This window comes from Mustela nigripes, chromosome 8, assembly GCF_022355385.1.
Source record: "Mustela nigripes isolate SB6536 chromosome 8, MUSNIG.SB6536, whole genome shotgun sequence".
NCBI classification, from domain to species: domain Eukaryota; kingdom Metazoa; phylum Chordata; class Mammalia; order Carnivora; family Mustelidae; genus Mustela; species Mustela nigripes.
This window is the reverse complement of record NC_081564.1, coordinates 32863377-32877470: the sequence shown is the minus strand read 5'-3', so window position 1 is coordinate 32877470 and position 14094 is coordinate 32863377. Positions and strand designations below refer to the sequence as shown.

At 48.5% G+C, this 14094-nt stretch overlaps 1 protein-coding gene across 1 annotated transcript in view; it reads left to right on the top strand.

The window, feature by feature from the left end:
- APCDD1 (APC down-regulated 1) overlaps positions 1–13278 on the top strand; it is a 32553-nt gene extending 19275 nt beyond the window's left edge. Inside the window, exons 4-5 of the mRNA XM_059409179.1 lie at positions 9475–9796; positions 11269–13278. Coding sequence (XP_059265162.1) covers positions 9475–9796; positions 11269–11720 — 774 coding nt within the window. The 3' untranslated portion in view covers positions 11721–13278. The remainder of the gene's footprint in view (positions 1–9474; positions 9797–11268) is intronic.
- Positions 13279–14094: the final 816 nt, after the last annotated feature.

Here is a 14094-nt window from a genome sequence, read left to right as displayed (position 1 = left end):
TGGAGGAAAAATGTCTTGACCATGAGTTATTACCATTGGCATAAGGACTAAGGATGATAGTTGTAAGACTGACCTTAGAATTTTTATAAACACAAAAGTGGGAGACATGCTTTTTTTAAAAAAAAACAAAAACAAAACAAAACAAAAAAACACTGTCTGGATAAACTGGCGAGAATGCAGACTTTGGAGATGGTAGCCAATCCTGGAGTCCACTTCTCCTGTGGCCATCAGCTGCGAGGTGCTGAGGTGGCATTGTCTGACCTTTGGGAGCCTGGATTTTTTTTCCCATAAAGTGGTAAGAATAGAAGAGTCAACTGGATTAGTGTGCTGAATGCTATCTGCCATCTGGATAAAACCCTTCACCGAAGTTCCTGTCTTGCCCACTCCTGGAGTAGGTAGCTCTTCTGGGCAGGTGTCTCCTGGAGGGATGACAATAACAGTGACATTGATCAGGGGTCTCCAGGTGTTTGATGATGCTTCACCATGAAGCATCTCCTCCCATTTTCTCCTCCCCTCCCTACTAAGGCAACTGTGAAGACATTGACCCAGATACTTAAGAGGGAGACTCTCTAAACCCTAGGCCCGAGGCCATGATTTAAGAAATTTTAAGGATAGAAAGAACCTTGGGCACACTGTTAAATACAAAACAAAAGAAGAAGATCATCTAGAATAGCATGAACAGTATGATACCATCGTGTGAAACTAATCATGGAAGAAGAACAAGGTAAATTTACAAAGGAGGCAGTATTTTTGAGAAACATGACAGTTGCCTCTGAGAAAGGGAACAGTTGGGGGACAGTTGGACTGCAACTCATCACTGTATGCCTTTTTTGTACCTTTTGCGTTTTGTGCCATGATCTTGTATTGTCCAAACAGAGTCACCATGCAAGAAGGAAATAGATTTTGGAAGCTAGGGCTCTGAGGCTCAGAGGGGAGCTGTGGCCACTGCCAGAGCTTGTGGCAAGGCTAGGAGGAGGACCCAGGCGGCCGTCCAGGGCCAGTGTGTGCTGCCGTCTGCTTCCGTAGCCAGCCTGCACGGCCACGGGCGTCCTTCGAAGGCCAGTGAGGTCTGCATGGCTCTGGGAGCTGAAAGGGCCTCTTCTTCTCTTGTTGTCCCTGGCATTGAACATCTTGGCCCACAGCATGCCGCAGAGTCCTCAGGAAGTTTTTAGATCCCTCCACAGGACAGCTCTGAGAAGGAAGAAGCGGACTTCGCCATTGGTGCCTTTCCGGACTCAGCGCAGGCAGAGCCCCAGGTGCTCCCCACCCACTGGCCAGTGGCAGGTCGCCTCACCCGCTGGGAACTGGGAACGGGAAGGAGGAGGGCTGGGAATGCATCCGGAGAGACCACATTCCCCCCCCTGCCACCCGCCTCTTTGAACTTTTTGCCTCCTCTAATTGCTGGTCCATAGAGACCTGGCTGAAAATTAGTTTAAATGCTAAATTGAGTTTGAAACCACTCGTCTCAGCCCCTTTGGAAACGGGACACCATGTAAAAATAGAAACTTTAAATCAACTTGTTTTTCTAAGCTTTATACAGCTTTGCTGTGAGGTTCAGAGTCCTTTGGCAAAGGCATCCTGTTTGAAGAGAATCAGGTGTGCTAGGAGGATTCTTCCAGGATGAAATTGGCCGCTCTTCACTAGGAAAATCAAGACCACATAAAATAACCCTCCAAGAAGATGGTTTCCCTCAACCGAGTTTCCCATCAGGGCAGCCGTCGCCCTCTGCTTTTCGTGCAGTTGAAGGGTGAGCAAGCCGAATTCTTTCAGTGGTAGAATCAAATAGTAATTAAAAGCAAATGATCACCGGGGTTGTTGAGGATGCCAAGAGCCTCGGGATCAGACTTGTAAGCAAATGGAATTGGTCTCTCTCCAAAACCCTGCACTGATTTAGCCACAGCATCATAAATCAGAGAGGTTGTCTGAAACCAGACAACCTTCCCCAAGCCATGCATCTTCAATATTCTGCCCCAGCGCGTTCCACAGCCCCTCTGGGGAAGACAGGCACCGAAGTATTTTCAAGAGTCGCTGAGCACTAAAAATGAAGAAGATGATACTCCCGTGCTTTCGCTCTTGAATTCTGTAGAAACCTCTAGACTGCGAACGAGCGTTCGTTTTTGAGGGAGCTGGCCTTTCCAAGCCTTTTCAGAATCTGTGAGAAATACAGATGGACTGTGAGACTTTCTGTATCAGGGACATCTGAGGCACCATGGGTCAGGTGGCCACGGGCAGTGCACTTTTCTGCCCATGCCCAGGAGCCGGCTCTGCCACAGGACGGGGTTGGGGAGGGGCTCCTCAGGTGAGTGTTTGGTGGGCTTCTGGGGTGGGGGCCTGGGTGAGTGAGCATCACAGGACTAATGGCAGGAGGAACCGGGGAAGGTGGTTGTGGAAGAATTTGCCTGCCTTCTCTTTCTGCTCTGGAGGGAGAGGAAAGGGGTTCGTGGAGATGACAGGGACCAGAAGAGGTGATAGAGGACCAGTGAATTCAAGGAGTCATGACCTAATCCAAAGCCCGTCTCACATCAAAGAGGAATCCTAAAGAAAAGTGTGGCCCTGCTCCCCAGGGCTGGGTGTTTACTACAGAGCAGCCAATATTGCACATGGTTGGAGAAGTCAGAGTTGACGATGGGGGTTGGGATCATGGGGTCTTGACTTGGAAAGACTTGCCTGTGTGGACCTTTGATTTGGGCCAAAGTATGAAGTAGCTCTGTTCCCCACAGCTGCTGGCATCTACTTTCTTTGCAGAAACAGTTCGTTACATTTCTTGACTCCAGAGCATTTCAGCAGATAAACAGACATGCGAGGTTGCTTTAATTTAAGGAGTTAGCTGACCAGGAAATACTTGTTGTCAGGGACAGGATAAGTGGTAAACAGTTCATCCCTTAAAAGGCAAGAGAACCCAGAGGATGGAGTGAGAGCCCCGGGCGTGCCGGAAGTCAGCCGTTCAGTCTGGAGGAGGCCTGTAGCGTGCAGGGGGGCTGGCTGGGCACTGGGGAGAGCGTGCAGGAGAGGAAGAGGGCCTGAGCTGGGCGGGGGGGCGGGGGGGCAATCTGGATTTACAGTAGATTTAATGTCATTATTACCTACTTTAACTATTGAAATGAATTTAAATTGACAGTGGAAGACACAATCAAGTAAAAACATCAATCAGAAATTTTTTTCCGAAACCGTTCTTGAGGAACTTTGTTTTAAAGAATTGGCTTCTCATGGCCCTTTCTGGCTGTTGAGTCTGTACACGATGTATGTATATATATATATAGGCAAAGGTGGAAGCAAACTTCTCTTTGGATGATTTCCTCATGTTCTGTAAACTGGAAGGGCCTTTGTGAGCTAACTTCTTAGCTTCTGAACTTCTTAGAAAACCTCTTTTTAGAAAATGATGTGTTGCTTCCAGTGAGCCCCCTCCCCTGCCCCCATGCCCCTTAACTCCAGGACAGCGTTGGGTTAACTTTTGTCTCACTGAGCGGTCAGGAGACAAATGTGAAGCCGGAGGCATTGGCAGCTCACACTTCTTATGTCCTTCCATTCTCCTTTCACTCCCCCATCCCTTCGTGGCTACTAACAGCCCCGTCCAGCTCCTAAAACCGCTGTTGGAGAGACCCAACATGCGTGACCATGGCGATTCCACATCCTCCTGAAAGTGGAATCATCGTGACCCATTGAGGTGGTCAAAATGAGCCCAGGTTCATGAATTCCTGCGACCCAAGATCTGAAATGCACCCCAGGAGGCCCCTTCCACAAGGGTGTCAGCTTTCATCATTTGCGATGACTGCTGCCTACTCTGTTCATACTGTTAAAGAGTCAGTGACAACATTCTAGCAATCAGTCTGCCACGCTCCCCCAAACGTCATGAGAGAGTACTCTGGTCTTGACCTCCAAGAGCTTGGAGAGATTCTTCTCCAGTGAAATAGAGAGGCTCCAGGAAGGCTATGTGTGTAGAAATAACTACAGTAGAAATGCAATCAAATGCAGAGAGAATTGCTGTTGTAAAAAAAAAAAAAAAAAAAAAAGCTTTTAGCTTCAGTCATTGGCAGGTCTCTTCCTGAGAAACATGAATGTGTTTTTGATCCCATGGAAGGAAACTCTGTGAAAGGAAGTTTCCATCATCTGTTCCCATTTCTCCTCCTCCTTGGGCAAAACTTTTAGCCCAAGAAATGTTTTATTCATCCTGCTTCTCTAGTTGATCAGTTCACGGCAAGATGATATCAAGTAATTTCTTCCGTTCTGGGAAGAGGCTGGAAACAAGTGGATACTGTCAGCAAATGTTGTTGGTGAACCATCTCTCCAGAAATAAATGTTGGCAGGGAACAGGAGGGAGCCTGGAGAATCTCTATCAGTCATCGGCCAGAGAAGACCTTTTCTAGGGACCAGTGTCCTTGATAGACATCTGTTCTCAGCCTGAAGGGCGGCCTGGGGCCCGGGGATAGCACTCAGCAAGCCCAAGACCAGAGTATGTTCCAGACTCTACTTTTGGCTTGTAAACTTATCTGGGCCATGTTATTCTATCTCTTTGTGCCTTGGTGGCCTCATCTGTAAAAGTGTACTCATGGTCTCTTCAAGAGGTCGTAAAGCTAAGGGGATGGTGTACCCGAACTTGCTCAGTCTCATTGTGCTGGACAGGAATTGGAATGCAGAGTGGGCAAAAACCCACTCTTTGCTAGAACATTGCACACTTAATGAAGTTGAAGGTTGATTGTCATTTTTTGAATAAGTTTGATTATCTTCTTTTAGGAAAGTAATTCCATGGGGACTTGTTTTTCTCCCCTCCTCCTTCAAAATTAAAGCTTTTTATAGTTGGTGTGAAGAGTAGCAACAAAGAAACACATTCTGGTCCTGCTGCTTTAACCTTCGGATTTTCTGTGTCCAGAAACTCTAACTTTAAAGTAGCTCATTCTAAGATCCCAGAGAAGGGAGGGAGGTAGAAGCCCAGTGGGAGAGCCTACAAAAGTATAGCTTCTCAGAGGAGAATCAGTATGAGAGCATGGACCTTAAAAGAGGAATTTCATAAAGCAAATGATATTTCAAAGTACACATCACTCTTCATGTCAGGAAACTCTTCCCATTTATTCTTTTTGAAAAGCTACTGTTTATTTATTTATTTAAGATTTTTTATTTGAGAGGGGCACCTGGGCGGCTCAGTGGGTTAAAGCCTCTGCCTTCGACTCAGGTCATGATCCCAGGATCCTGGGAACGAACCCCACATCGGGCTCTCTGCTCAGCAGGGAGCCTGCTTCCCCCTCTCTCCGCCTGCCTCTCTGCCTACTTGTGATCTGTCTGTCAAATAAATAAACAAAACCTTAAAAAAAAAATTGTATTTGAGAGAACACAAGCACAGGAAGCGGCAGGCAGAGGGAGAAGCAGACTCCTCCCAATGTGGGGCTCCTCCCAGGACTCCAGACTCATGACCCCAACCAAAGACAAAAGCTTAACCAACTGAGCCACCCAGGTGCCCCAGAAAGCTGCTATTTTAAGAAAAGCATCTGCAAGAAGAGAAAATTTAGAGCCAGAATATAGGCCTTAATTTCTGCTTCCACGTAATTGTTCCTATAGGTCTTCCTATAGGTGGAAATGAAGAGCATAAATTAGATTTTTTTTTTAAAAATCTGTCCATACAACAGAAAGGTTTCCCCCTTATCTAACCATGGCTAAAACTGTCTGCTTGGTGACAGTATGCACAGAGAGGCCAAAAATCCCACCCATGTTTATGACCTCTTGGTTTCTTAATGGCTACTCAAGAGTTGTTACGACAGGTTACTAGTCAGTACAACAGTAACAAGAAAAACAACCCTATTACAAAATGGGCAAAGGACTTGAATGAACACGTCTCTAAAGAAGATCTACAGGTAGGCCGTTAAGCACATGAAAAGATGCTCAAGATCACTAATCATTAGGGAAATGCAAATAAAAACTACAGTGTGATCACACCATACCCATTTGATTGGCTATTATCAGAAAGAGGAAAAAAATAGTTTGTGTGCAAGAATGTGGAGAAATGGGAACCCTTGTGCACTGGGAGTGGGAATGTAAAATGGTGCAGCTGCTTTGGAAAAACAATGTGGTGGTTCTTCCAGAAGTTACACGTGGGATTATGGTATGATCCAGAAACTTCACTTCTCAAAGGATGCCCAACAGAACCCAAAGTGGGGTCTTTAAATAGATTGTGTACCTGTGCTCATCGCATCGTTACTCACAGTAGACAAAAAATGGAATGGTCATCAGTGGATGAATGGATAAATAAAATGTGGTACATACATACATCGAACTCTTCTTATTCAGCCTTAAAACGAAAGGAGATTCTAACATGTGCTACAATATGGGCATACCTTGAGGACATTATGCTAAGTGAACTAAGCCAGTCACAAAAAGGACAGATCCTGTGTGCTTTCACGTTTGTGAGGTACCTAGGGTAGACAGATCTATACAGACAGAAAGTAGAATGGTGGTTGCCAAGGACTGGTATCGAAAGAATGGGGAATTGGTGTCTACTGGGTACAGAGTTTCAATTTGGGAAGATGAGAAAGTTCTAGAAATGGACCGTGGCAATGGTTGCATAATATGTGATTATGCTTAGCGCCACTTAACTATGCCCTTAAAATGGTTAAAATGTTAAGTTTTACGTCATGTATATTTTACCATAATAAAAAAAAGTAGGAATTTAGCAAGACCAGTAGCTAAGGGCCAGATTCGTCCCACTCCATACCACTCCATCCCTAAATTCTCACAGACCCAGCTGATGGATGGCAAGCTTCCCTTGCCTGTGGCTTTTCTCTGCTGACAAGCAGAAATGCTTCAGCCGGGTCCCCATCTCCGAGGTCAGACCTCTGTGCCATTGTTCTTAAGAGCACCACGTGAATGCCACATGCTACCATGGCACCTTTCCGAGAGAGCCTGGGCCCGAGGGCTGTGCCCACCTCCTGTCACCGAGCCTGTTCTGGTTCTGACGGAAGAGCGCTTGATCCCTGGTGTTACGCTGGGGGCAGAAGCGCTTGTGAGAAGACCCCTATTCCCCCACCCCCTCTACCCTATCCAAGAAGCTTTCTGGGAGGTTCCCAAACTGATACTGGTATTTGAGGAGCCAAATTCTGCCAGGAAATGAGACTCCTATCTCAGAATGGCCAGAAATGAAGTGGTCACAAGTGATGTTTTTAAATCCCCAAACTACTGGGGCGCCTGGGTGTGGCAGTCATTAGCGTCTGCCTTCTCTCAGGTCACAATCCCAGGGTCCTGGGATCGAGCCCTGCATTAGGCTCCCTGCCCAGCAGGAAGCCTACTTCTCCCTCTTCCACTCCGCCTGCTTGTGTTCCCTTTCTTGTTATCTCTGTCTCTTTCAAATAAATAAATTGTTTGAAAGAACTAGTCAATCAGGCAATCCCCAAACTACAGATAGCAAAACCATTTGTGGGGAATGACACGAAAGAGCATTGTTAGTGAGCACTGAGATCTCCACAGAGATCTGTGGAGGCATGACGGCCAAGAGTCCTCTCCCACTGTCCCACTCTCCCGCTCTCTGAGATCTCCAGCCTCCTAACCAGACAACTGCAGCATCACCCTGAGTCACGGCTGGACAAGAAAAGGCCTTTGAAATCTGGATTTTTGACTCTGGGAAGCATGGGCATGCCCTCCTGTGCATTCCTGTCAGTGTCTGTTGTTAGGCCTGAGACCACACCTGTGAGCTCCATGGCTGGGGGAGCCCAAGGCCAGTGTCCACGAGCTGTTTCCCCCGACAGTTGGCTGCAATGGTGACCCTCCCGCCACTGCACAGATCAGATTGGCCTCGTGCTTCTGTAAGCCCTGTCAGCTTTAGCACCGCTGGTGTGGGAGGGAGGGTACCAGAGACATGGCCCCCCACGTCCAGGGGCAGGCAGCCCACAGCCCACAGCTGTCCCGTGGCTCCAATCAAACAGGCCATGGAAGGTTGGGCCCAGAACCCAGCTGTCCTACCCTCTGGACTCTGGCATTCGGAGGGGAGCCCCGAGCCCGCTGGACAAACAGCGTTTACGTGGCTGGCAGTCTCCGGCCACCTCTGCTGCTTGGGACGGTTTCTCAGCCACAGCTGTGGACAGACAGCCATCGTCGGGAGGCTAGGGGACTGTCCTGAAGCAGACGCTCAGGGAGGCAGCCCCTGGAAGGCAGAGCTGCAGTTATCTTGATCTAGTGAAACGGCTTAAAGCTATATATAGAGCAGGGAGCAAGTGAAGAGACCATAAACCACCAGGCCTCGAGGCCAGTCTCGACGTGTGCAGGCTGCCTTCACGGAGTGCTCCGCTCCTGCCCACTTGCCGGCCGCCTCCTTAAGGGCCTCCTTTGAAAGGACCCCTGCTTTACTACACAGCTCCCTTTGTCATCCCGGCAAAAAAAAAAAAAAGGCGTGGCCTTTTTTTTTTTTTTTTTTTTCTTAGTTTCATGTGTCTCCTAATTGTTTAAAAGTGGAAAAAAAAATCTGATTGTAAAAGACGCATAACATTTCCATCTTAGCTATTAGACGGGTCCAGTCCCACGGCATTAAGAACATTCACACCGTTGTGCGACTGTCTCCCCCATCCGCCCGCAGACCTTTGTCATCTTCCTGACCTAAAGCTGTGTTCCCATTAAACACGAGCTCCCCATCTCCCCTCCCCCAGCCCCTGGCCACCATGATTCTACTCTCTCTCTCTCTCTCTGAATTTGATCACTCTGGGCGGCTCATAGAAGAGGGACTGGGATCGTACGGTATTTGTCCTTTGGTATCTGGCTTATTTCACTTCGCATCCTGTCATCGGGGTTCATCTGTGTTACGGCCTGGGTCAGAATTTCTTCCCTTCTTCCAGGTAGAATAATCTTTCATTGTAGGTGTGGACCACATCTATGTCTCCATTCACCCGTTGACATATACTGGGTGGTTTTGAAGCATTTGGCCTTGTGATTGCACTGCTAGGAACATGGATGCGTGGCTGTCTCTTCAAGACTCCCGTGTCCTTTGGACATAAACCAGAGGAGGAACTGCTGCATCGTATTGGAATTCCTTCCCTCAGCCACTGTCCCATTTTAGCTTCCCAACAGCGGCGCACGTGGGTTCCAGCTCCCCCCCATCCTCCTTGTCCACACTGTTCTTTTCAGATTTTGTCCCTAGTAGCCATCCCAGTGGTAACCCTATAGCCTTGGTGTAGTCAAGCATCTGGGACATGTGGTAGGATTCTAAAGAGAGTACAATTCACAGCTGACATATTTAGGTAAGTTTGGCTGATGTCAGCCAAACACACGTGCACTTGTGAGCCTACACTTAGACACACACACACACACACACACATACACACCCCACCGCCCTCCCTTCCGTGCGTGAGGGCCTACCTCCAGGTGCCTCCTGGCTTCCCAGGTAACAAATGACGGGATCCCCCCTCCCCCAGTCCCACCGTGGGCCTCATTTGAAGTCAGCACGTGTGCACTGCCCAGTCACGATGACCAAGATCTCTGCGCATGTGTGTTTCTCGTCCCCAGAACCACGACCACGCCTGTATCGCCTGCCGCATCATCCACAGGTCGGATGAACACCGCCCGCCCCTCCTGCCCCCCAAGGCCGACCTGACCGTCGGCCTGCACGGCGAGTGGGTGAGCCAGCGCTGCGAGGTGCGGCCTGAGGTCCTGTTCCTCACGCGCCATTTCATCTTTCACGACAACAACAACACCTGGGAAGGGCATTACTACCACTACTCCGACCCCGTCTGCAAGCACCCCACCTTCACCATCTACGCCAAGGGCCGCTACAGCCGGGGGGTGCACTCCTCCAGGGTCATGGGAGGAACGGAGTTCGTGTTCAAAGGTAGGGCTCCTGCCACGACTCGTGAAGTCACAGCCCAGCCGGTGAGGAACTGAGCGGTTTGGGGACCTTTGCATTCAGGCAGAGCCTGAGAAAGGGCCTTTTCTTTTTTTTTTTTTTTTTTCTGGGACAGATGTGGGGGGAGAAATCAGGGCGTCCTTTCTGCTTCAAGGTCATCATTCACATCAGGTTCCCCTCTGTTCATAATGGGGCCGGCAGGGGCGGCTCAGCCCGTGGGCCACAGTGCAGAAGGGCCCACACGGCTCTGCACGGTGTCAGAGCTGGCCAGGGAGGACGTGACTAGGAATGAAGCCTCACGTCTGCACATTGCTTTTTTTTAAAGAGAGAACACAAGTTGCAGGGGTGGGGAGAGGGAGAAGCAGGCTTCCTGCTGAGCAGGGAGCTCAACTCGGGGCTTGATCCCCCATGTCAGGTCCTGGGGATCAGGACCTGAGCCAAAGGTAGATGCTTAACTGACTGAGCCTCCCAGGCGCCCCTACCCATTTCCATTTTTGTATACCACGCAGGCTGATTTTGAGCTGCCTCTGTGATAGCATCATACTTAGCTGCGTCTGTCATGCACCTGAAAGTTGTCCTGTGCCTGGAGGTGGGAGGTTTGGGGTTTGTAATGATTACTTAAGCGAGGAACATAAGGGGTGAAATTCACCAGGCTGTTATCAGCAAGGGAGGTCTTGCAGCCTCTCTTTCTAGAATTTCTTTCTGCTCTTACACATCTTTTCAAGCTGGTGTCAGTCGTATCACAAGTAACAGAGACGTAGCCCATGTACTGCGTGTGACCCCTCCTAGGGTAGCATTCCATGGTTCAGTCTATTTAATAGGAAGTATTTCTGCCAACCTGATAAGACTTAGGCCTTCTTAATCCCCCACCTAGGAAGGAAGGTTTTCTCCAGGAAGGGTGGACCTTTGCTAAATGCAGCCAAGAAAACAGCCACCTTGGCCAGGTTCCACCCCGAAGCTGCTGTGGTGCACATAAGATACAGTCCCCTGGGTTTTTTCAGAAACAGCCCTCTCTAAGTGCTGGGATTTCTGTTTCATACATTCACGCATATTTTTCTTGCTTGCAGCCTCATTCATTTTAGATGCCTGATCTGTGGGCCAGTATGAATTTGCAAGGCTCCCAGCTAGGATAGGCATTCAACACCAAAAGTATTTAAAAACCTCAAAGCCCTTTTCACGAAAACAGAATTCCAGTTTGCGTTGAATATTGTGTCCGTCCCAAAGACGCAGTGACACCAAAGGCAAGTCCTGGGAGACGCTCTGCGTGACAGTTTGAGTTCACGTGAAGAGCGGCAGTCACATTCACATGTGGAACTTTCCCTACTGGGGTGGGAGCTGCTCTTCAAGACTGCGACCAGTGGGTGGCCATGAGGGACTGGGTTTAGAGCTAGAGTGCTTTCTGTTACCACATGCCGCATCCGGCTTGGTGTCACCGACCTGTCCTCTCTCCTTCACAGTGAACCACATGAAGGTCACCCCCATGGACGCGGCCACTGCCTCGCTTCTCAACGTTTTCAACGGGAATGAGTGCGGGGCCGAGGGCTCCTGGCAGGTGGGCGTCCAGCAGGACGTGACACACACCAACGGCTGCGTGGCACTGGGGATCAAACTACCTCACACCGAATATGAGATCTTCAAAATGGAGCAGGACGCCCGTGGCCACTATCTGCTGTTCAATGGCCAGAGGCCCAGCGATGGGTCCAGTCCGGACAGGCCCGAGAAGAGAGCCACCTCCTACCAGATGCCCTTAGTCCAATGTGCGTCCTCTGCGCCCAGAGCTGACGACTTCTCCGAGGACCCCCAGGGTCACCAGTACGGGAGCTGGGCGCCCGAGAGGAGCGCTTGTCCCCTGCTTCTTGCTGGGCTCGCTGGTCTTTTGACTCTCCCGCACTGGAACGTCCTCAGATAGATGTTTCTTAAAAAGCGATATTTTTCCAAGCCAGGATTCCTTACAATGGACACATTTCTTTACAAAAAAAAAAAAAGAAGAAGAAAAGAAAGGACACTCCTTCTCATGATGCACTTGAGTGCCCCAGAACTGTGGCTCCTTTTCTGCTGCCAGACCCCCCTCCCTCCCAGCCTGAGTCCCGAGCAACCCTTTTTGAAGTTTCTGCTTTGAACTCTGGCCAGTGGGATCCCAGGCCGCCGGGACACCTTCTCAAGAGTAATTGCACTTTAAGACCGCAGAGAGCGTGGAGCTCATGTGTTTGGAAGATGGAGCAGGGTGACAGCGAAGTCCTCTTCTTCTCTTCCTCATGATTATTAATCTATTTCTGAGTTACACGTAGACGGATATCAAGCTCCAGCTTTTCCTGCCACTGTCCTCCCCCAAAACTGTGTTACGACCTGGAATCCAGTGCAGATTTGGGTTAGGAACACCAGCAAAACACCTTCGATTAATAAAGAAGAGACTCAAGTGTAGATATGTATATAGGGAAAGACACATGGTTTCGCTTTACCATCCTGACAGCCTTAATGAAAAAAAAAAAAAAAAAAAAAAAGGAGGGAACCCTAGCTTTCCAATGTGGAGGGGAAAAGTATCTGTAATTAAAGGTTCAACGTAATTTAAACTATCCATTGTTTGAACTTGTGGGGAAAGGAGACTCGGCGAGATGCTGGTTTCTGGGTGGTCGTGGAATGCACGCTGCTTGATGACTGCCCAGCTGACGAGGGTGGTCGAGAAAATACCAGAAGCAGTACACACAGGACCAGCAATGTACGGGATGGTGACAGTGCATTAAATGCCAACAGGACGATTAAAAAAAAAAAAAGTGCCTGTTCATTCCAGTTTCCTCTTCGTGGGGCCCTCGTCCTGGCTTATGCTGTATCTGGTCAGGGTGGGCAGATGGAGCCTCGTGTGGCCATCCTGGCTACCTTCAAAGATGACTATGCAGAGACCACACTTTAATGTTCAAAGACAGTGTAGCGGGGATATCCTCCTCACCCGGGCTGTACGAGACCCTCAGTGTGCCTGAAACCCAGGCTTCCAGTAAAGCCCCTTTATCGCCGGATGCGACATCTTGACTCTTTTTCTCTCCTGCTGTTGCCTTTGGTCTGTGGCTGCACAGGGTCTCAGGGTCACCTTCCAGAGAGTCTGTGAGCTTCTTCCTTGCAGACGTTGGGAGGGGCCAAGTCTACTTTGGACTGTTCCAGATGGTGCTCTCTGAACACCAAGTGCTATTGCCGATAGAGACCAACGGAGGGGAGTAGCAAGTCTGCAGAAGCCTGGACAGTATCGGAAGTGAGCATGGAAACCACAGTCGAGAGTTGTACTTGTATTTAAAAAATAACTATATGAAATGCTGTAGCATTCCGTGTGGTGATGAGTTATCAGGATAGCATAGAGTCCCAAAGTGCTTTATCTTTAGAATATATTTTAAGTTGTGGGGCATACTGAGGGGGTTTATTCAAATGAAAATACTAACTTAATGTCTGCCAAGTTTAATAAACAAAGATGTCAAAAAATACTCCCATAGAATACGTTTTACCTGTGGATCTATTTAATTAATGCTAACGCTAATGCTGTCTTTAAAGGATATAATAAAATTACGTGAAAAACTATGTTCACTGCTAAAGAATACCTCAGTGATTTGTCATAGAAGTGATAGACTTATAGCCATTTAATTCACAGGCACTCACCCAGACTTAGCTACTCAAACTTTTAAACAATACACACACATACACACATATGCATACATACGCATGTATATCCAAATATATAGGTATTTACATGTATATGATGTATGCGTATGTATATATGTCTTAGAGACAACATGACTTCATGAGATCGTATTACTTTCTGATACACCAGGAATCATTACAGAGAATGGCTGATGTATTTTACTCACAGATTATCAACACAATTCAATGTATGCCTGTCACTTGCTGTATCACCCACAAGTATCACATCTTGGTTATGTCATATTGATACAAATAAGGGTCAGTACGTTGGTGGCAGGTAGCTCCACTCTAAATCCTGGGCTTGGTAGAAGAAGGAAGTACCTAAAGGATGGCTGTCCTTGACCGCCCTGGCCGGGAACTAGACTTCATTTCTTCCTGGGTAGCAGGCTGATGATGGTCAGGGTCAGAAAGTCATTCCTCAGGTAACCCTTGTCAACTCCAGGTGGACCTGGACTCAGGAGCTTCCTAGAGCCTCCAGTCACCCTGTACGGAACAAAGGTAATATGTGCAGACATGACAAATCTGGTCATCTGCATAGATGCCCAACATCTGTGACTTCCAGGTGGAGTCCATCCTGCCATCCTGAGCAGTCCGTCGTAGCG